The sequence below is a fragment of the Solanum verrucosum genome, unplaced genomic scaffold (genome assembly GCF_900185275.1).
Source record: "Solanum verrucosum unplaced genomic scaffold, falcon-dt-bn FXZP01000049.1, whole genome shotgun sequence".
NCBI lineage: Eukaryota > Viridiplantae > Streptophyta > Magnoliopsida > Solanales > Solanaceae > Solanum > Solanum verrucosum.
The window spans coordinates 2013371-2036384 of NW_026020221.1; the positions used below are offsets into that span (position 1 = coordinate 2013371).

At 31.6% G+C, this 23014-nt stretch overlaps 3 protein-coding genes across 3 annotated transcripts; 2 read left to right on the top strand and 1 right to left on the bottom strand.

Moving 5' to 3' along the window:
* Positions 1-300: 300 nt before the first annotated feature.
* On the bottom strand, positions 301-1821 carry LOC125831608 (zeatin O-glucosyltransferase-like). Its single transcript, XM_049510776.1, has one exon. The coding sequence runs from the start codon at positions 1801-1803 to the stop codon at positions 403-405; it is 1401 nt and encodes a 466-aa protein (XP_049366733.1). The 5' UTR covers positions 1804-1821; the 3' UTR covers positions 301-402.
* A 13051-nt stretch (positions 1822-14872) lies between these two features.
* On the top strand, positions 14873-16368 carry LOC125831081 (uncharacterized protein At1g65760-like). The gene is given in 3 exon segments (XM_049510272.1): positions 14873-14907; positions 15073-15791; positions 15794-16368. Coding segments are annotated over 3 exon segments (1329 nt in total).
* Positions 16369-20748: 4380 nt separating this feature from the next.
* On the top strand, positions 20749-23014 carry LOC125831590 (pentatricopeptide repeat-containing protein At3g48250, chloroplastic). Its single transcript, XM_049510758.1, has one exon. It carries the CDS (start codon positions 20790-20792, stop codon positions 22716-22718), a length of 1929 nt encoding a protein of 642 aa, XP_049366715.1. The 5' UTR covers positions 20749-20789; the 3' UTR covers positions 22719-23014.

Sequence of the window (23014 nt, forward strand, 5' to 3'; positions counted from 1 at the left end):
GTACAGTTAACTGCTTTTAGTACTCCTAATGGACATTATGAGTGGTTAGTTATGCCTTTTGGGCTAAAAAATGCACCACAAATATTCCAAAGAAAAATGGATAAAATATATATATATATATCCTGATACATTGTATATACACGATAACTTCTTCGTTTTTTTGGTCAGAGTATATACACTATAACATATCAACAGCATGTGTGCATCCAAAAATTGTGAAGGTATACATGTATCAATGTATATAAATTATATACATTCATAAACATTATGTATATATAATATTTATGCATTACAAAAATCTGAAGATTAAACAAAGATCTTATTCCCAAAGTTTACATAATCGAATATGAGAAATTTAACAAAGCCAAATACAACATAACATTTTGAGATTCGCAATGGAATTTAGTTATCGGTAATATTAGATATGAAAGATTCCATCTCCTTGCGTGCAAGTCCTCCATGGCTAACAGAGTTCTTGATCTTATTACTCAACTCCACCGCTCTCTGCCTCATCTCTTCTCCTTCTGGTGTACCCATCAACGTCTTGACAGCTTTCTCAATTGCTGCAGCTGGTACTATTTCCTCTCTGCGACTCCATTTCCACACAGAGATTCCAATCTTCAACACGTTCGTTATGAACACCGTGTTATAAGGCTGGTCAACATGGATAGGCCAAGATGCTATGGGAACTCCCATGCTAATACTTTCCATACAAGAATTCCATCCACAGTGACTCATAAACCCACCTGTTGACGGATGTCCCAAGATTTCCAATTGAGGCGCCCAATTTCTCACCACCATTCCTCTTCCTTCCACTCTTTCTTCAAATCCTTCTGGCAATACAACCTTCCCATCTTTCCCCTCGGAATTATTCTCCGTGTCCAACCTTTCATCATCTGCATCTCTTACTACCCATATAAATTTATGGCTGCTCTGTTCTAAACCAAGCGCGAACTCATTGACTTGCTCTTGTGACAATGTAGTGGTTGTCCCAAATGACACGAATATTACAGAGTTAGCATCTTGCTTGTCGAGAAATTCCAGGGACACATGTTGAGCACTCCTATTCAACAAATCAACTGATGATTCGAGCAGCATGTGAAATGGACCAAGACACCACACTGGCGTATTATCTTCTGCATGAATGGCAAGTGAATCAAGATACTTGCCTTCCAATTCTCTGAAGGAGTTCATGACAACTCCTGAATTTAGCTTCCATTCACGTTCTTCTTGTATATACTCCTCCAGATGTGGCCCAAAAGTGCTCTCCACCGTTGGAAACTCATCGCCTAGTTCCTGAATCAACTTGTCTTGATCTTCATCAACTGTATGAAGAACTTGTCTGAAAGTCGAATACCTAACGAAGGATGAAATGGAGTGGAAAGAATAACAGTTAATGTTGGGTATTGAATGCAAATCCCTAATATAAGTTATCATCAAACAATCATGAATGATGACCAATCTTTTAGTATTTTTCGAGAGTAAATGACATTTTTCACAAATAGACTTCCCTAGATTTTCCAACAACAAATCTTTATCACTTTCTGCCTCAGTTTTAGGTACTGAGAGGTCACAGAAATGCAAATTTTCATCCGTGGCATTTCGTCGAACACCTTGAAGGCGTTTCTTCAAATCGTGGTTTCGGGCAGTTAGGCAGAGGAAGTGTACAGGAATGTTGTGTGAAGCAATGAAGCGAGAAAGGAGAAATAATGGGTTGAGATGGCCATGTTCAGGCCATGGAACCATGGCTACAATTACTTCATTGAGCTGAAGACTATTCTCTGATGAGTTGTTGATAGCCATTGACAAAAAATAAATGATAGATCTGAGTGTGTTGTAAAGAAAATCAACTTTTGTATGTATGCAAGGCGACTGTACCTTGCAACTATTCTAAATTAAAAATAAAGTGACTCGTGATCAAGCAAATAATATAACGATAAAATGGTTGGAATATAAGTCCTTATTTGCATTAACATTGACACGTCAGAATCTGAATGTACATCTGAATAATCTAGATATTATTTTTAGATCTTAGCATTGAATAATTAAATTTGATTGTTTTTCAATATTTAAATGTACATAATCTATTGACGACTAGTGTATTTGACATTGGATCAAGACTAGATTCAAATTACTAACGAATTACTTAAAATAGCTACCTTTCAAACTCTTCTGGTCAAATTTTACGGGTCATGAATCGCTCATGTGAACCGATCCAGATTCGACCCATTTTATTTTCTCTAAAATAAGAGGATAAGAAAAAAAAAACTTATTACAAATTTAGATTAATCAGATCGTAAAAATAATATTGAACATTATTAGGTGGAAACCTAAAAAAAAAAATTAGTACACAATTGCTTCATTCCAACCACTCGTAATAGATGGAAAAATAAAATATAAGTGTGTCATTTTTAATATCACAAATAAATTATCATTACACTTGAAGAGAAAGAAAGTTGTCAAATTTATTATATTTAACACATAATTAAGAAAGCAACAATAAGTCATTGTAGTATAGTGGTAATTGGTAAGTATTCCCAATGTGTACTTAATGACCTGAAACATGAGATTAGTTACAAAGCTAAGCCACAACTCGTTAAAATAAGTTGATACATATGAAAAATAATTACAGCTTGGTGGTGGAGTTATATCAATGGAAGTGATTAGTTGAAATTTTTTACGAAAAAATTATAGTTTGTATGTAAGTCAAAAAATATGTTTTATAGATAAATAGATATATACTCGATATGTATGTGCAATTTATATGACATTATTTTCTTTTGTAATATGATTCAAAAAGAATGTTCATATTTCTTTATTTAGAAACAATTTCATGTTAAACTTCTCATTTTATCTTTTAATAAATGATATAAAGTCTCATAAATGAGAAATGTCTATGACTATTTTAGATTATACAAAAAATATTATTTTTCTCAAATTTCGTATGTGATCAAACACTATTAAATAAATCGAGACAAAGAATAGTCAAATCTTAAATCTTTGATGAGTTGGAAGAGTTTACATATAGAAAATCTCCGATCATGACAATGAAAGTGTCTGGTGTAGAATCAACATTAATCCAATGTCCATTTTTCGTCAAAACTTCAACACCACTCACCTGATTTTGATATAATATGGTAACAATGTTCTTGTCTGTGTGAGCATTTAGTCCTAGTTTAGTCTCACTGCTTTGTGGTCTTTTATACTTCATCACTCGAAGAAGGTAATTGGTCGAATTCATATGCTCACCCATGTACTTTTCAACACCTATACACTCTAAAATCACCCTTCTTATTGTGGTCTAACTCTGATAGTTGTTCTGAGTATGACTGAATAATTTTACTGCCGATACAAATAATAAATTACAACATTAAAAATAAGGTATTATTAATAACATTTATGCACCACTAAAGATTGTGATGATGGAGGTGGATCTAAATAGTTGAGTTTAAAATTTTATATTTATTAAATATCTAGTGAATTTTCATATTTATATCTTCTTTATCCGTGTTAGGAATATACTAAGCTCAACTAAATTTATACTTGTTTAACTAGATCTGTCAAATGAGGCGGAGATAGAAGGATCGTAATTCCTTATTAAAAAAAATTATATTATAGTACAAAGTTAATTTATTTAATTTATACCATAGTTGTCTATTTCCAATCCAGAAAATAGAAAAACAATAGGTAGAGAAACAATAGTACTATTAGTCGCAACATTAGTACTCTTGTAGTTGATTATTTTTTGAGTTTGATTACTATAGTTTTTGTCGTTATTTCTTTATTTCCACTATTTCTTAAAAGTTTGGTCGCCTTTATTACTTTATTGAAAAGCTAGGAAAAAGAGAAAAAATGAAATTATATATCTCATCTCATTTATTATTATTATTAATATTATTATTATTATTATTATTATTATTATTTTATTATATAACTTATAAGTGGGAAGCTCTTAACCTCAAAGCTGGATTACAATTTTGTCCTTATCTTACCCCTAAAATAAATTAAATATTAATATCTATTTATTTAATTAAATATTAAGTAATAGTTTTATTTAAATTCATGCATCAACCAAGATCTTAATGCAATCATATATTCATGTACCTCGACTTAATAGAATCATATATTCATGTACCTCGACTTAATGCAAGATCTTAAATGTGGGTAATGAAGAGTCTAATAACCTTCAATTTTAATTTGTAAGATAAGACACTCACACAACATTATTTATATTTCCTTCTTTCATCCAAATTTGTGCTCATCTTTCATTCTACATTAGGTTAGTCTACATCATTTGTAAAATTTTCATTACCAATTTGTAATTGTAAGAATTCTTACTAATTCATTTATTTGTATCTTTAAAATTTCATGCATATTAATCTTTGTTGAAAAACATGTAAATTATCATAGTTACAAGATGAATATTCTCCAATATGAAGTTGTAAGTGAATTTTTATTTTTCATATATCTCCATCTTTTTGAGTTCTTAAATATAATTTCATAATTGATTACTATATTTTTATATTCTTCATTTCTTCTATCTTTAGGATATAAATATAATCAAGGTAATCCCAATTTATATTTATAATTAATTTTTTTGAGGATAAGCATGTTAAATCCCGCAAAATATTTTCACAACTAGAACTGTAAAAGAGTAAGTCTTGATAAAAAATTATAGTTATGTATTTTTCGTTGTTTGATAATCATTTATCTTTTTAAAATAATATGTTTGTACTTTTTCCTTTTTATATGTAATCTCAAATGTTTATAAAATCCATGTACTTAACTATTGCAGAAAGGTACAAAAATTAGTGCACAAGTAAAATAAAATAAATAAAATAATGTAAAGTAAAAATTAGTGCAAATGTTACATTGAATTTTATTGTATTAGAATTCATATTTGTTATAAAATAATATATTGTGGATGTCCACTACATCAAGAAGTTACTCCATTACTTTCCTCCATTATGAAGATAACCATAACCTCCATAACCTCCACCTTTATAACCATTATTCTTGTAACCTTTCACTTCCATAACCTCCCCATTATATTCATGTTAATGTCATGTTTATGACTAACCTTTTGTATGCCTCTATGTTACACTATAAATAGAGGCATAAGGGTTCATATTGTATACACTTGAAGATTTGGTGAATACATGAAAGAAAGAAAGTTAGATTATATTGTTCCTCGTGTCTTATATTCTTCTTGTCTTCATCTTTATCTTGTTCTTTTGTTCTTAAGTTTTACAACACGTTATCAACACGATTGTTCTACTATTGAAGGATTGAAGCAAAGTAAATATAAAGAAAGTAAAAAAAATATTTGTGTTTATTTTTCTCTCGGAAACAAGGTAAATTACTATATAATCTATTTTATATGTTACTTTTGATTATGCATCATTAGTTTTCTTACCATCTCAAAATCATATGAGTCCAACAAGTTGCTTTTACTTTGAGCAAACTTTTAATTTGATCACTTATATATTTAAAAAGTAAAGTTAGTTTTGTAAGTTAATAATTTGGTAAATAAATTGTTCTTTATGATCTTGTTTTATTAAAGATAAGTTATTGAGTTATGTGGCATATACATATTGATTGGATTATTATTATTGTTAGTTACTTTTGCACCTCTTTATTTTTCTTTATCTAAATATTTACTTGTTGAGTTATTAATATATTATTTGTACTAACAAAGTTTGTTTTGTGTTATTTTAAAATGGTTAGTAAATTATGTTAATCTTCGTAAAAATATTGAAAAGGAATGTTAAAAGGTTTTAATTTGTTTTAACTTGGGACTTTTATATGATTTCCAACATGTTGTTCTAATTAATTGATTTTGTTAATTTTTTCTTATGTTTTAAGTCAAATTTAGATTATATTTATGGGTTTTCGATATTTTATTTTTTTGGTAACACATTTGGTTTATTAGACAATGATTGAGGGTAAGACGATGAATTCAAGTTTCATCGCACCAAGTGGTAAGACATCGAGTTTAAGTCTTAGTGCATTATGATAATAATAATAATAATAATTTTCTCCTTGAAGGAGATGGTCACCATAAGAATGGTGTTGTGAATTTGTGTGGTACACAAAATTAATTAAGAGTTTCGAAAAGGCTAATTTGTACTATCCGGAGAATGAAAATAGTTCATAATATTGGGTTGTAGTAAGTCTCAAAAGAAACTTTTTAAATTTCAAAGGAATTGAAAAACATTATTATGTTGAACTGTAAATTATTGAAAGATTAAATATCTAATTATACAATCAAAGCGCGTTATGAATATTTATAAAAAGGTTACCCGCCTTTCTCTTGTTTGTTGTATAAAATATAGGCATGATGATGGAATCGCATGCAAAAGTAAACTAGAAGTTTACTAGAATAAATATCAGTTGGCATAACCGGTTGACCGTTCGGTTCAAATGAGATGCAAAAGGATTGAGAATTCATGTGGTTATATGTTGAAGAAATAAAAAATTCTTCAAGAATTCTCATGTGTTGCTTGTTCTCATTATAAAATGATCATTGTACCATTTAAGGTTGGGATTGTATCCCGTGAAATTATTTGGAACATATAAAAAGGTGAATATGGGCTCGTTCACTTGCCATGTGGACCGCTTACTATTATGATTTAATAGATGCATCTATGGTATGGTCACATGTGCATTGTATCAACTTACAAATTGGTTTTTGTAAGGTTGTTTCCTCAAAGTGTGTAATTAAGAGCACAGTTCCAAACTATAAATTATGTTGATAATACTGGTTGGTTCAGCAGAAATTATTTGCCTTCAATTATAGTTAGACCATTGATTATGAGAACAAATCTCTCAAATAAAATTTGGTATGAGATGAGATTATTTAACATATATGCATCAAGCCAACTAGGTTCTTCCATCACAATTGATTCAGGGTCAGAGACCAAATAATTTCCATCTAAAAATTTGGTGTGTGCACATATGATTTTATTGTTCCACCACGCACAAAGATGGATCTCAAATGAGAGTGGGGTAAATGTTAGATTTCCTAACATTAGGGGGAGATATCTTTAGCAGCTGGAAATTATGTGTGGGGTGAATTATCTAGATCCTCGTTAAAAAAATGTGAACTTGAAGTTCAAGACATAATTCATTTGCAAAATGTTGCAAATAATTTGCTAGATGTATTTGCTGACCCAATATTTTGATTAAGCTGCAAATGCTGTAATAAATAGTCCTTGAAGGACAGAGTCTATGGTACGCCAAAAGCGTGATAGACCAATCGATTCCAAACGTAAAACTCCTTGAGGAAGGAGATGAGCAAATTATCAAAATGGGCATGATAATGAGGTAAGTGCTTTGAAAGAGCACTATGAAATAACACTTCATAAAACCTTGACAAAAGTTCGGTACCTGAAAATGAAGAAAAATGAAGAGATCTCAATAAGTTATGTCGTACTGGAATAGAATCAAAATGACTACCGACGGTACCTTTGATATGAAGTAGCACTCAATGCTATAAATGGTTACGAGGATCTTAAATTCAAATTTTTCATATAGTGTGGACAGATAAATGATTGACACTATTCAAGTATATTTGTTTCACTTAGAAAAGTGATGTTTTTGATCTTATAGTTCATGGATCAAAATATAATGTCAGTGTGGTACAAATCAATCATTGTGCGAAAGTATAACCGTAAGATATAAAGTGTGATTTCTGCCTCGGGGCATAAAGAATTTTTGCAAAAATCCTGACATTATTAAATAGAGATATATTCTCCAGTGGTGGATGCAATGAGACATGTTTCAGTATGTCAATAGATGAAATACTTAAATATGCATAATGAATGATTATTATGTCTAACCAAATGATGAAAGCTATATGAAAATCCTTGAAGGATTTAAAAGGTCTTAAAGCAATTACATTGGGTACCTTGTGGTTTTGAGACTGCTTAACACAGAGAAAAAATCTTTTTGATTTCATGAAAATGAATTAAAATGTCATGTATAAGTGCAATTAATGCACTTACAGATTACTGGTTATGCAAATGCTAGAAGACTATTTGATATATATATATATATATATATATATATATATATATATATATATATATATATATATGAGAGAGAGAATTGTCATATTATCATTCAAGTTATGCCAAGAAACTAACAAAACAAGTGACTCAACACATAAAAGATGTGTGATTTTCTATGAGAAGAAAAGACGAACTTCAATAAAATTGAAATGATCAATCTCTGAGTCAGAAATGATTTGATTATGTAGATGCAAAATATTTATTTGATCTACATAAAGCTCAATCGCAAATGAGCTATTTGTTTACATATGGAAGCACAATAATATATTGGCATTCAAAGAATCAAACATTGGTAACCATTTCTTCAAATCATGCTAGAAATAATATTGATCTATGAAGTAAGTCGGGAGTGTGTTTGGTTGGAATCACGATCTATCATATTCAGAAAATATGTGATTTTCCTTTGGCAAAGGATATTCCAACCACCATATACGAAAATAATATATAACTCAATTGAATGGAGGATACAATCAAAGGAGATCGAACAAAGCATATTTCACCAAAAGTCTTTTTCACACATGATCTTCAACATAATGGTGAGATAGACGTTCAAAGACCCATTCAAGTGATAATCTTGTAAACTTATTCAATAAGGATTGTCAACATCAATATTTGAGTAGTTGTGATATAAGATTGGAATGCATCATCTCCGAGATATCAAGTAAAGCTTTTATCAGGGGGAGAAAAATACGTTTTGTACTCTTTTCCTTAACCATGGTTTTATCCCAATTGGGTTTTCCTGGTAAGGTTATTAACGAGGCAACATTCAAAGCGTATTAAAAGATATGTGTACTCTTTTTCTTTCACTAGGATTTTTTCCCACAGAGTTTTTTCCTAGGACGGTTTTAATGAAGCATATTATTTATGGACATCCAAGGGGGAGTGTTATAAAATATTATAGTGTGGATATCACTACACCAAGAAGTTACTCTCACCCATTATCTCCATTATTTTCCTCCATTATGAAGATAACCATAATCTCCATAACCTCCACCTTTATAACCATTATTCTTGTAATCTTTCACTTTCATAACCTCCCTCATTATATTCATGTTTATGATTAACCTTTTGTATGCCTCTATGTTACACTATAAATAGTGGCATAAGGGTTCATATTGTATACACTTAGTGAATACATGAAAGAAAGAAAGTTATATTATATTGTTTCTCTTGTCTTATATTCTTCTTGTCTTCATCTTTATATTGTTCTTAAGTTTTACAACATTTTTCAAAAAATTGTGCTTTTGAAAAAGGGAAAATTACGCGGTTAAGCAAAGTTATACTACTTAATTGCTCATCATAGCTATAGTTTGTTATAATTACCACTCGCGACTAACATTATACATTAATTACATGGGCTGACCACGTTTGTATATGTATAATTCGCCAGAATATACAAATACATATGTATAATATACAATAATCTAACCGATATACATATACAATTCACCTCTCTCCCACTTTCTGACCTCTCCCGCTCGCTTCTCTCCCAATCTCGCTCGCATCTCTCCTCTCTCTCCCAATCTCACTACCATATATACAAATGCATATGTATAATATACAATTATTTAACCTATATATATATATATATATATATATATATATATATATATATATATATATATATAATTCACCTATCTGCCCGCTCTCGCTCACCTCTCTCCTCCCTCTCCCAATCTCGCTCGCCTCGCTCCTCCCTCTCCTAATCTCGCTTGCCATATATACAAATACATTTGTATAATATACAATTATCTAACCGATATACATATACAATTCACCTCTCTCCAACTTTTTGCCCTCTCTCGCTCGCCTCTCTCTTCCCTATAACATGTAGCTACGAATTGTAATTATCAAACTATAGCTATGGAGAATAATTAGGCTATTTTTGAGTGGCTATATGTGAAAGTTCCCCTTTGAAAAAACCTGAACTCCTAATAAAATGTTTCAACTAGATATTTTTAACTCAAATTTTATTTTTATTTTTAAAAACTTTTGTTGTGTGTTTTCAATCATTTATTCGATAGTAAAGTCAACCACATTAAATATATCATCTCCTTTAATTATATGCATCAACCTCAAATGAAAAACTGTGTGGGATTTTACAGTTTATTGAAATGAATGCGTATATTTTTTTTTAAATGATATAATTTATATGATTAACTTAACTATCTAATAGTAGAATGAGAACACACCAAAATTTTTTTTAATTATGAACCAAAAGTATCTAAGTGGAACACTTTAGTAGGAATAGAGGTATCCAACTGAAATAAGATTTAGTTCAAATATCTAAATAAAATATCCTGATAAATTTGAGGGCAGTCATGTATTATTTCAATTGGAAACTAGAGTAGTATTATTTAGAGCAACTTTCACATATAGCAAACACAAAATTCATATTTGTATGTTATAGCAAAGTTTGCATAATTGCGCTTCATAGCAAACACAAAATTCATATTTGTATGTTATAGCAAAGTTTGCATAATTGCGCTTCATAGCAAACATAAATATGTATATTTCGCTATACATATACAAAAGAAAACAGTTGTATAATCTGTTTTGGTATACATACACAAAAAGATCAATGAGCAACTTACAAAAATGACTATATTTATAGGGTTATTGAAGTTCAATAGCTATAAGTATGTTATTTACAATAAATGACTACATTTTATATCTTTTTTTCGCTGTATTTTTGTATACATTTTTTATTTTTCTATTTATACACTAATACATCTTTAACTACAATAAACTAAATGAGGAATTGACTCTAAATATAACCCACTATCCTTATTTATGTCCATACGATGAGCAACTTTCCATTATTAACATTAGAACTAATAATTACTTATTTAAAGACATACCCGATCATATTCTTATCAGTTTAAATACTCCATTCTCTTGTTGTCTCAAAAGATGTGGTATTGATATGTCATAATAATGATTGAATAAAACTTAGAAAAAATGTTAATTAAAAAATCAATGAAGGTAAAAACTAAAATACATTTAACTAAAAATACTCAGGAATACATACCCATATATTTAGGATATACCTTATGAGTAAATATACTTTCTTTTTTTTTTGAATCATGGGGGCTTTTATTAATTGGGAAAGATAAATACAAACTCATTTGGGCCTATTACCCAAATCAATCAAATACATATAAAATAAGAGCAAAGAAGCCCCCTTCAGACAAGGCAATTCCTTGTCACATTATAGACTATAGTCTAGGGTTTCCAATTTCAGATCTGCCATTCCATTTCCTTGAGACCCTCCACACTTACGAAATGTTGCATCATAGCTCACACCTTGTCTCTGTCTACTCCTTTTTTGGATCCTCAACCAAATATCACTATTGTTCCTTCTCGTTTGTGTATCAGTTAACAAGAGTAATTTTCTATTCTTGCTTGTTTTTTTCTTGTTCATGACTTTCCTATTCTGATCTCCTTCATCCTAAGGTTGCATGTGCTGTGCTTTTTTGTTGTTTTTACAGGTGGTGTCAATACCTATTGCAGTTCTACTCCTCCTCCTTCTTTGTTTGATGCTAGCTCCTTCCAGGTTTAAGATTCTCCACCAGACTTCCAGCTCTTTGCAGGCTGTAATATTTAGACTAATTAGTATTTCACAACCTTTAATTATGTGAAACAACTTATTATGTATCCTCTTCAGCCCTATTATCCCTTCACTAGTGATACTCTTAAATAGGGGCATTTTAATTTATCATTGATTATAATCCTTTTTCCTTCTGGCTCCATGCTTTTATAATTTGTCAAAATGCAATTGTCTTCATCAATGGCTATATTAGCCAGATAATCTGCTAGTTGGTTTCCTTCCCTTAGTATATGCTGGAAAATATGTTGCTTGTTTTGCAGGTATGTCCTTATCTCAGCCACCATATCTGTAATTATCCAAGGAGTTGTCCACTTTCCTTCTAGTACCTTACATAATAACATTGAATCTGTCTGGATAATAATTCTGGTATGATTTGATTGATTGCAATGTTTACATGCCTCTAGTATTGCCTTTGCCTCTGCCACTGTATTTGTAGTAGTTTCGATCATATTCCCTTCTGCATACATAATATCTCCTTTGTCATCTCTTAGGCAAAAAGCGTATAAGCTTTAACCTGGATTCCCTCGTGAAGCTCCATCTGTATTGTACTTGACCCAACCAGCCGGTGGAAATTCCCATATGACTTTTGTTACCTTCATCTTGGTCCTATAAGCATCCAATTCTTTCAACATTTCTGGCCAGAGAGATAGGCATCCCATACTTGGTTTCCTTAGTTGAATCAACATAAAGATGTTCCTAGTTACATTGTGTATGACCCTAGGCAGTGATGTTTTCTTCCCGTCATGTTTCATCTTGTTTCTTCTTCTCCATAATTCCCATATTACAAAGCAAGGTATAGCTCTGTAGTATGGTTTCATGTCTTTCTTGATGTCTGCACCCCACCAGAGCATAATCACCTCTCTCAAATTAAGGCCTGCCGTATTTAAGCCTGCAAAAGAACAAAAGTAGGACCAAGTCCTGTTAGCTATATATGATTTCAGGAACACATGAGCTAGTGTTTCCTGGTTAGGCCTATCACAACACCAACACTTGGAAGGACCTTGCACTCCCCATCTCCTTACTCTATCATCGACAGGTATTTTGAATTTCCACAATCTCCACATTAGAAAAACCATTTTGAAAGGGACTCATTTCGTCCAAATCCACTTGTAAATTCTATTGTCTCCATCCTTGTGTCTGATGTATTGCCAAGCCGTTTTAACTAAGAAAGCTCCTTTTGCGTCAAGCATCCAGCACGGTATGTCTATTTCCCCCCTATTACTAGGAGGTCTAATATGTTGTAGGATGTGTTCGACTAGTTCATGTGGAAAGATATCCTCTAACACAGTTAAATTCCACTCCTCATACTTTGTTAACTCATTAACACTTGTATATGTATCATCCCATTCCACATTATCTCCTGTAAGGGTATACAAATCTCCTAAGCCAGTCCAATTATCGTGCCACACCAATGTTGATCCCCCTTTAACCTGCCAAAGAATTTGATGCTCAATAAAGTCTCTTGCTTGTAACATTTTCTTCCAAACCTGAGATCCACCTGCTCCAACTTTCCACGTAACTGCATTGGCATGTACATGCTTGCAACTATTTTTTATTGGATTTAACTTTAAACATGAACATGTTATAACCAATGTGTGTATTTTAGGAGCCACAATAAATCCTATTATAAATTCATCTCGAACAAAGTTATGTTACTGATATTCCTTGATAAAAATGGCTAAAGAAGACGAAACTGTGTGAGCAATTACTATTTAGCAATACTAATATACATAAATATAGTTAAATAAGATACAACGAATATGCATACAAAAATATAGTTAAATATTAATATACATAAATATAGTTAACTAAGATACAACGAATATTCATACAAAAATATAGTTAAATACTAATATACATAGATACAGTTAAATAACATACCACAAATATGCATACATAAATATAGTTAAATAACATATAAAGAATATGCATACAAAAATGAAGCCTATCAACGATTCTTAATTGCCCAGAAAGAAACTCACTTATTCATTAATTAAAATACTTTAAGCCAAATTAATTAGGCATGAAAGAGAAAAAGTTGATGATTACATATTGGGAAAAGATCAGTAAAACGTGCCTGCAATAATTAATTAGGCATTCAATAATAACTAACCTATTTTGTATTTATTTATATTAATGTATATTAAAACTTATTTATTTGTATATAATTAACTTTGCTATTTATTGTATAGTTATATCCATATATTATGAAAAAAAATAAAATGTAGCTATTTTTCTTGAATATATAGGTATGTTTGCCATATTCTGTAGTTTTTCCAAGATCAATTATATAAAGTGAGAGAGGCGAGTGAGCGAGCGAGATTTGGGATTAGGGGAGAGAGGGGAACGAAAATATATGTATATATATAATTTTCACGCATTTTATACATTTGCGTTTTTGTATAAAGTGAGAGAGGCGAGTGAGAGAGCGAGATCTAGGAGAGTGACGAGCGAGATCTGGGAGAGGGGAACGAAAATATATGTATATATACAATTTTCTCTCGCTTTATAAAAACACAAACACATTTTATACAATTTGTGTTTTTTGTATAAAGTGAGAGAAGAGAGTGAGAGAGCGAGATCTGGGAGAGGGGAGAGAGGGAACGAAAATATATGTATATATACAATTTTCTCTCGCTTTATACAAACACAAACGCACTTTATACACTTGCGTTTGTATAAAAAACGAGAGAGGCGAGGGAGAGAACGAGAGTAGCGAGCGAGATTCACCAGGAGAGAGGTGAAATAACAATAGTTTGTTATGAGGTACAATTAAATCAAACTATATTTATAGCATTTAATTTAAATTAATAGTTTACTATTATATACAATTTCCCTATTATTTAAGACATCTGAAACATAATTAACATGAAAAAAATAATATATTTTTCAAGTTTTAAATTTAAGAATTAGATTTCGGTAAACATTGTGACTATGAGGATTGAGGAGGATTAAAGTGAAAACTCTTTGTAAACTTAAAAGGATAGAATTGCTCAGAAAATGATAGTTTAAGGATTATTATGAACTTTCAACAAAATATAAGGGACAATTATTGTCAGTTTCCGATTCCAAATGTACTTGGGTTTCTGTCCGACGTCTCTAGGGATTTGCTAAGCAATATATACAACCATACAACTTAGATAGATTTTCTGATCTGCTACTGCTACATCCTTCTCCGGTGTCCGACGAGATGTCTACTGATTGGACCGCTGCTCGCATGGACTTGTAAACGTTAAAAGTGAAACTTTTTGTAAGAATAAAGTATAAAATTTGCTCAGAAATAGTAGTTTAAGGATTATTATTATTACCAAAATATAAGGGATAATTGTTGTCAATTCGGATTCGGATTCCTAATGTACTTGGACTCTGTCCGCTGTCCGCCTATTCTAGGGATCTCCTAAGACATAAGGACATATATACATACACATGTAGGAGGGTTGGGCGTCTGCAACCTCAACTTGAGATATATTTTCCGATCTGCTACATCCCTTCTCCGTTGTCCAACGAGATGTCTGCGGATTGGTCGGATCTTCAACAAGATCTGCTGTTTCTCATAGCTAGACGTTTGAATCTGATTGAAGACTACTTTAATTTTGGCACCGTCTGCAAATCTTGGCACTCTGCAACCACCAAGGACAATTTTAACAGTGACCTTCCTAGAACTCCATGGTTGATGCTAGCTGAAGAAGAGAATGATAATGGTGATGGTGATGGCACTTGCTCATGTCGAAAATTCTTCAGCCTCTATAATGGCATGATTTTGAAGAAGAAGATTCCAAAGGCTAGCGGAAAACGTTGTATGGAATCTATGGGTTGGCTTATCACAGTCGGAAAAGACGAGGGTGAAATTAGTCTGCTACATCCCTTCTCTGGTGTTCACATTGAACTGCCCCATCCGAATACCATGGAAAATTATGAGCATGACCGGACAGGAGACTTATGGACATTTTATCAGAAAGCAGTTCTGTCAGCTAGTCCTTCTCATACATCCGACTATGTTCTTATGGTCATTGAGGGAAGTTGGAGTGAACTCAGTTTTTGGAGACCAGGAGATTTGAGATGGAACAAGATTATCTGGGATGAACCTAGTCCGCCTAGTTCACACGTTGACGTGACATATTTTATTCCGTGGATTATGCTGGCCGCCTCCTAGATTATGATATTGCTCACCCTCAACCCACTAGAAAACTCACAGCGCAGTTACAATTCGATACTATAGACCGCCAAGGCCAGTTATATATCTTAGAATCACTAGGATCATTATTTGTAGTTGTGCGACATGGTGTCCGATTCAGGGATGATGGCCATGGCGACAGGTTTCCACTGACCTACATCCGATTTGAAGATGAGGAAGAGGACTGTATATATGGGACAACAAATTTTCGAGTTTTCCAGGTTGATTTACCTGATGGCAAAGTCACCGAAACCAGGGAATTAGGGGACAGAGCATTTTTTATTGGTCATAGTGCTTCTCTATCGATCCAAGCTTCTCAATTTCCAGGAATCAAGTCCAATCATATCTATTTTACCGATGATTTTTGGGAAACATACCTGTACTATGAAGAGGGAGGGGGCTTCGACATGGGGGTGTTTAGCTTGGCAGATGGCAGTATTCAGCTGCATTACGAGGCTCTTTCCTTGAGTCGTGTTGGTCCTCCAACTTGGGTCACACCGACTCTATATTGAGCTGTTAGAATCATCTTTACTTACCCCTATTTGTTATTGTTGTTTTACTGGTAGAAGTGGAATAATTTTTAATTTCAATAATTACAACCTATCACCATTGCAATTTGTATGCTAGTAGCTTTTATTATTCCTTGCTTCCAAGTTCCATGTATTTGTTTAGTATTGGCCTTACTCTTGAATTTCTTACTTGAACTTGTTCAAGTTATACTATTGAGGTGCAGTGCCAGTCACCATTGCAATTTTTATACTAGCCTCTTTTGACTCTCATTTGGTGAAAAATTACATTGTTTGTACATGATTAAAATTATTTCTTTTGTATATAGAGTAGATCTTGAACTACCTTTGGCTTCTTTTTTGCGTCGTCTATTTCTAGCTGAAAATAGGAAAAGGAGGGAGTAATATGTTTTCTACTACTTCCAAGTATGTGACCGGGTGATTAATGAACTGGGAGAGAACAATGAGATCTCATGTCAAATCTTAGCTGAAATTTTTAAAAAATAGTACTACCTAATAATTTCTTCTTATCTGTCAAGTTTTGGTGGACAAAATTACCCACTATTAGCGCTGGTGGTAGTTTCTGTTATTCTAGTTCAGTATGATTAGTGTTTCGACGCTATTTCTTCAAGGACTTGAAATCCAAGTAGGAATTGATGTATTATCGAGAATAAATAGTCTATCAGAATAGTAAGAATACGCAAATTAATTAGCAATACAAAATTTCTGGATAAACACGATTCTAATCCAATCAAAATTATCGATTCAAATTTCTGGATACAAATGCTGGAGAATAGTTCCATACTCAAATTGAAAAGGATTAATATATAGTCCGCCATTAAATTTGTTGGGTATATTTCATTTAGAGATTCAAATTAAGTTATGTTTCGAATTTTGAGAACCTTAATTCCTAATAAAGTATTCTAACTAAACACTTTTAACTCAAATTTTGAAGAAAAAAAAATTGTTATTGCTTAAAAATGCCCTTAACCTATTAGAAATTGTTCAAAAATACCCTCCTTCCACCTATTGATTTAAAAATGCCCTTAACGTTAAGTTCAAAAATGTCCTTTAGCTAACAGAAATATGATATGGAATTTAACCAAACAAATGGCCAATTTTCATTGGTCAACAGAATTATTTTATCAAATAAAAAAACCTCACCCAAACCCGTTTTCAACTGGCACTTCATGCGACCTCTGTTCCTTTCGTCTTCCTCTGTTCCTTTCTTTGTTCTTTCTTTAAAAAACAACTGCTTTCATCCCCAAAGTAGCTAAGTTGCATCAATTAACTTGATAAAAAAATAGTTAAATTGCAACTTTTAAGCCTAAAAAAAAGTAACTTTCAACCCAACAAACAACAATTAAAATGAAAGCTTGAAACCCAAAAAATAACAGCTAAATGTAGATTGTAAACCCCCAAAACAGCATTTTAACCCAAATAGCAACTAAAATGCATAGTAATATTAATCACTGATGCCGCAAGGTGGGAATTTACGTACAATATTCATTCGCATCCACATTGTGAAATGATTTACAATCAATCTTAAATAACTATTACACGATTAACCTTGACTAAGAAACTAATCTTTTATACATTAAATAGGAAGAAAGAAAACACAAATTAAATAAAAAGGGTAGATGAGGAAAAGGGGAAGGGGAAGAAAGAAAGAAGAGAGACAAAAGTTGGGTTAGATTAATTTGAAATGGGTTTGGGTGTCGGGTTTGAAATGGGTCTGGGTGTTGGGTTTGAAATGGGTACGGGTGAGTTTTTTTTATATTTGATAAAATAATTATGTTGACCAATGAAAATCGGCCATTTGTTTAGTTAAATTTCATGTCATATTTCTGTTAGCTAAAGGGAATTTTTGAACCTAAAGAAAACGTTAAGGGCATCTTTAAACCAATAGGTGGAAGGAGGACATTTTTGAACCATTTCGAATAGGTTGAGGGTATTTTTGAACCTTTTCCCTTGATTTATTAGATAGTTAACCATGTAAAATAATATATCATCTCATTTATTATATGCATCAACCTCATTTAATTATATGCATCAACCTCAAATGAAAAATGTATGGGGTTTTACACTTTATTGAGATGAATGCGTATAATTTTTGTAAAATGATATATTGATATAATTAACTTAACTATCTAATAGAAGAATGAGAACACACCAAAAATTTTTTTAATTATGAACCAAAAGTATCGAAGTGAAACATTTCAGTAGGAATAGAGGTATCCAACTGAAATAAGATTTAGTTCAAATATCTAAATGAAATATCCTGATATATTTGAAAGGACTGATTATGTATTATTTCAATTGAAAACTAGAGTAGTATTATTTAAGACTATACAAACATAAGTAACATATGAAACAATTTCATCGTCACTTTTGTTTAAGCCTCCAAAATTTTGAGGCACCAAAGAAGTTTTTTTTAGGCACCAAATAAGTTTAAGAATGATTTTTATGATTTTATTTTCACATAATTTACTATTAAAGATTTTAAAAAAAAACAAAATTAATATTAAAAAGGAGAGGAAGAAAAGCTATCTTTTTTTAATTATAAAATGTTTTAGAACTTTGAATTAAATAACTTAAATTTTTATATTAATAAATATCATTTTTTCAATAATATTCTAGGTAATGTATTACAAACAAATGGCTAAATCTTCTTATCTGAAGTTAAAAACTTTATGTCTTTTAAGAACACTATACTATAGCTTGTTGAATTAACTTATTGTAAGTGTTTTTAAATCAAAAGAATTCTTAAACTCTTTTGTAGTGTTTGAATAAGAAATAAAAATACTGCCAAGTACTTGATTTTAAATCAAAACAACCCAAAATATGAAGAAGCTAAAAGTCAAAAGTTGAAATTTCTAACTTAATGTCTTGTGCTTAAATATCATTTAAATCCATCTAAACAGACTCAAAAAACAAGTATTATATGCAAGGATAAATTAAAATTGTTGTTATAGTATATATGTATATATATTTAAGGCCTCTTATTAATTTTTTATTTTAAGCCACTAATTTTATTGAGACGGCTAGCCTACAAATTCCATTACAAGCATAAAAGTCAAAGAACCAAGAGTTATATTTCCTCGATGTCTGTCCATATAAATTTATTGTGATGTCAAAACTTAACACCAACTTCTATAATGACCACAATCATATCATAATCAAAATTATGTGAAAATTCAACAATTTGGTCGATAAAAATATACTTCTAGTCTATATCAAATGAATTATTTGAATATGACATATTCCTAAAAAGAATATATTTTAGATTTGTAAAAAATTATTTTCTACTATTGTTTTTTTTAATTATTCTCAAATCTTCTAGAAAATATAAAGTGTTCATATAAACTATTAAATGAAGGATAAATATGGGAAGAAAGAAAAAAGCTCAATAATTCTCTTAAACTTTGAATAATTCAATTATTTAAGTATGAAATAATACAAAGTTAATGCATGAATTATTATTTTCTAATACACTTTATCAAAATTTATTTATAATATAAATATTACTAATACACCTTATTTAACATTATTCTTATACAATTCTATCACATGATTCCTAAATAATTTAGCCATCATCTATGCACTCAAAAAAATACCATTAAATACTAAAAAAATGTCAAAGAGGAAGGACACTGCACAAAATTTCGAACATGAAAAACTATTAATAGTCTGTTTAAAGAAGAGGGGAGACTTTAAGTATAAAGTTAAAGATAAAGAATTATGGGAATTTACCATTTTACGCCTGAAACATGAAGGATTCGTAATTTCGTTTGATCATGAGAATGTTTTATTAATTTATTTTATTTAAAAATTAATATTTGATCATAAAAATATTTTAATACAAGAATTTAGAAAACACTCAAAATCTTATTTTTATTTTTAATTTATTATAAATATTATTTTTAAAATTACTCTAAATCTTATTTTTATATAAAAATGATCCTATTCAAATTAAATTTTATGTTTAAATCATATTTTATGTAAAGGACATTCAAACCATCAAATATTATTTGTAAAAATTATAATTAGATACAACTTTAATTTTAAATTTTTTAAATAAAGTGAAAAAGATAATTGCAGTAGTGATTGGTAACTTGTATCTAAAATCTAATCTATGACATTAGGTGACTATTTATTTTAAGATTTTCAAAAAAAAAAAACAGAATTTGATTGTACAATTCAAATAAATTAGTTAAATTACATGATTTACTACTTTTTAGAAATTAGAAATATAAATGATATTAGAAAAAATACATAAATATATTTTGTAAAAAACATGACCAAACAAAACTCGATCTTCAATGGTAATAATTTCAATTAAAAAGAAAAATAATTGATTTTCTTTTGCAAAAATACCACTTCCACCCCTTTCAAGGGTTTCTCAAGGGTTTTGCATCCCCGCAGCCATGAATCACGGCAAGAGAATCCTGAGTTCGCTTCGATTGAGGAATTCTCTGTTTTTCACTCAGCTTTCACGATCCCCTTCTTCCAATCATCAGGTGACTCAACACTTATATCTTTCTCCTTCACTTCTCACGCAAATTTACACTTCCACTAGTATTCTCGGTGCAAGTCAAAATGTCTTCTTTTCATCAAAAACTGAATCTTTTGTTGACATTATACTATCCAACGACTGGTCGAAACAATTAGAAAAGGATTTAGGAAAAATTGATTTTCCGGTGACCCATGAAGCTGTTATGTATTTGTTGAAGAAACTTGATAAAGAACCGCGAAAGGCAGGGGATTTCTTGAAATGGGTTGTTAAGCAAAAGGGGTTTAAACCTAGTTCTTCTATGTACAGTTTAATGCTTAGAATTTATGCTAACAGGGATTCAATGAAGGACTTTTGGACTACTATTAAGGAAATGAAAGAGAATGGGTTTTATATTGACGAGGAAACGTATAAATCAATTCATTCTATTTTTCGGAATTTGAAAATGGAAACTGATGCCACCGCTTTGAAGCATTTTTATGGGAGGATGATTAAAGATAATGCTATGGGTGATGTGGCGAAAGATGTGTCTGAATTGATTACAAAACATGAATGGGGAGTTGAGGTGGAGAGACAATTAGGCGAGATGAAACTCCCGGTGTCGGATAATTTTGTGCTTAGGGTGTTGAAGGAACTTAGAGAAATAGGATATCCACTGAAAGCTTTCAGCTTTTTCAAATGGGTTGCGAGGAATTTAGATTTTCAGCACACCACCGTTACTTATAATGGGATTCTTAGGGTTCTTTGCCGAGAAGAGTCGATTGAGGAGTTCTGGGGTGTGGTAAAAGAGATGATGGGCCTGGGGTTTGAAATAGATCTTGATACATATATAAAAATCTCAAGGCATTTTCAGAAGATTAAGATGTTGAAAGATGCAGTAGAACTATATGAACTGATGATGGATGGTCAGTTTAAACCATCACTTGGTGAGTGCAATATTCTTTTAAGATCCATTGCACAGTCACATCCCTCAGATCTTGATTTGCTATTTAGAGTTGTGGAAAAATTTGAGGCCGCAGGGCATTCACGCTCAAAGATTATTTATGATGTCATTCATAGGTGTTTGACTAACTTGGGGCGATTTGAGGAAGCAGAGAAGATAACAGAAGCTATGAGAGATGCAGGATTTGAACCTGACAATATTACCTACAGCCAATTAATATATGGACTTTGCAAAGTGAGGAGGCTGGAGGAGGCATCAAAGGTGATAGATGTGATGGAAGAATGTGGATGCATTCCGGATATCAAGACTTGGACTGTTCTGATACAAGGGCATTGTTTTGCTGGTGAAGTTGATAAGGCGCTGTTTTGTTTTGCTAAGATGATGGAGAGAAATGTTGATACAGATGCTGATCTGTTGGATGTACTACTTAATGGTTTTCTGAGTCAAAGAAGAGTTTTTGGTGCATATCAGTTATTGACCGAGTTGGTGAATAAGTTTCAAATGCGCCCATGGCAAGCAACATACAAACTTGTCATTCAAAAGCTCTTAGGGGAAAGGAAATTTGAAGAAGCGCTTGATCTACTCCGTCGGATGAAGAAACACAATTATCCACCTTTTCCAGAACCCTTTCTTCAATATATTTCAAAGTCAGGAACAGTGGAAGATGCAGTGGAGTTTTTGAAGGCGTTGAGCGTCAAGGACTATCCATCTGTTTCAGCCTACCAACATGTTTTCCAGTCCTTCTTTGCAGAAGGTAGACATTCTGAGGCAAAAGATCTGCTCTACAAGTGCCCACATCATATTCGCCAACACCCAGCAATTTGTGGCCTCTTTGGTTCGTCAAATTCTAACAGTGGAAAAGTGAAAAGGTTCCCCCGGCAGAGCTCGACTCCTGTGTAGGCACAAGGTGCAATTAGTGAAATCTGGGAGGAGGATTAAGCCTTAAGGTTAGTATCTGATAAGAGCTCCCGATGCTAACCTCGCCAGGATCTTCAACTTTAAAAGACAATTACACAAGTTAATCAGATAGCTCCAGATATCACTCTATTAGCTGGTTCAGCCAATGCATGCAAAAATCTTGCCAGGTTCATGTCTTTAAGATTTTTCACTTAGAACCTGAATAAGGTTGATTTCCTTGTATTCATTGTGTTTATTTCACAATTATATGCTCTTATATTTACTTGAAAAAAGTGGCA

What these genes read in the sequence shown, in the direction of transcription:
- LOC125831608 (XM_049510776.1), bottom strand. Translation starts at nt 1,803, where the DNA reads ATGGCTATCAACAACTCATCAGAGAATAGTCTTCAGCTCAATGAAGTA.
- LOC125831590 (XM_049510758.1), top strand. Translation starts at nt 20,790, where the DNA reads ATGAATCACGGCAAGAGAATCCTGAGTTCGCTTCGATTGAGGAATTCT.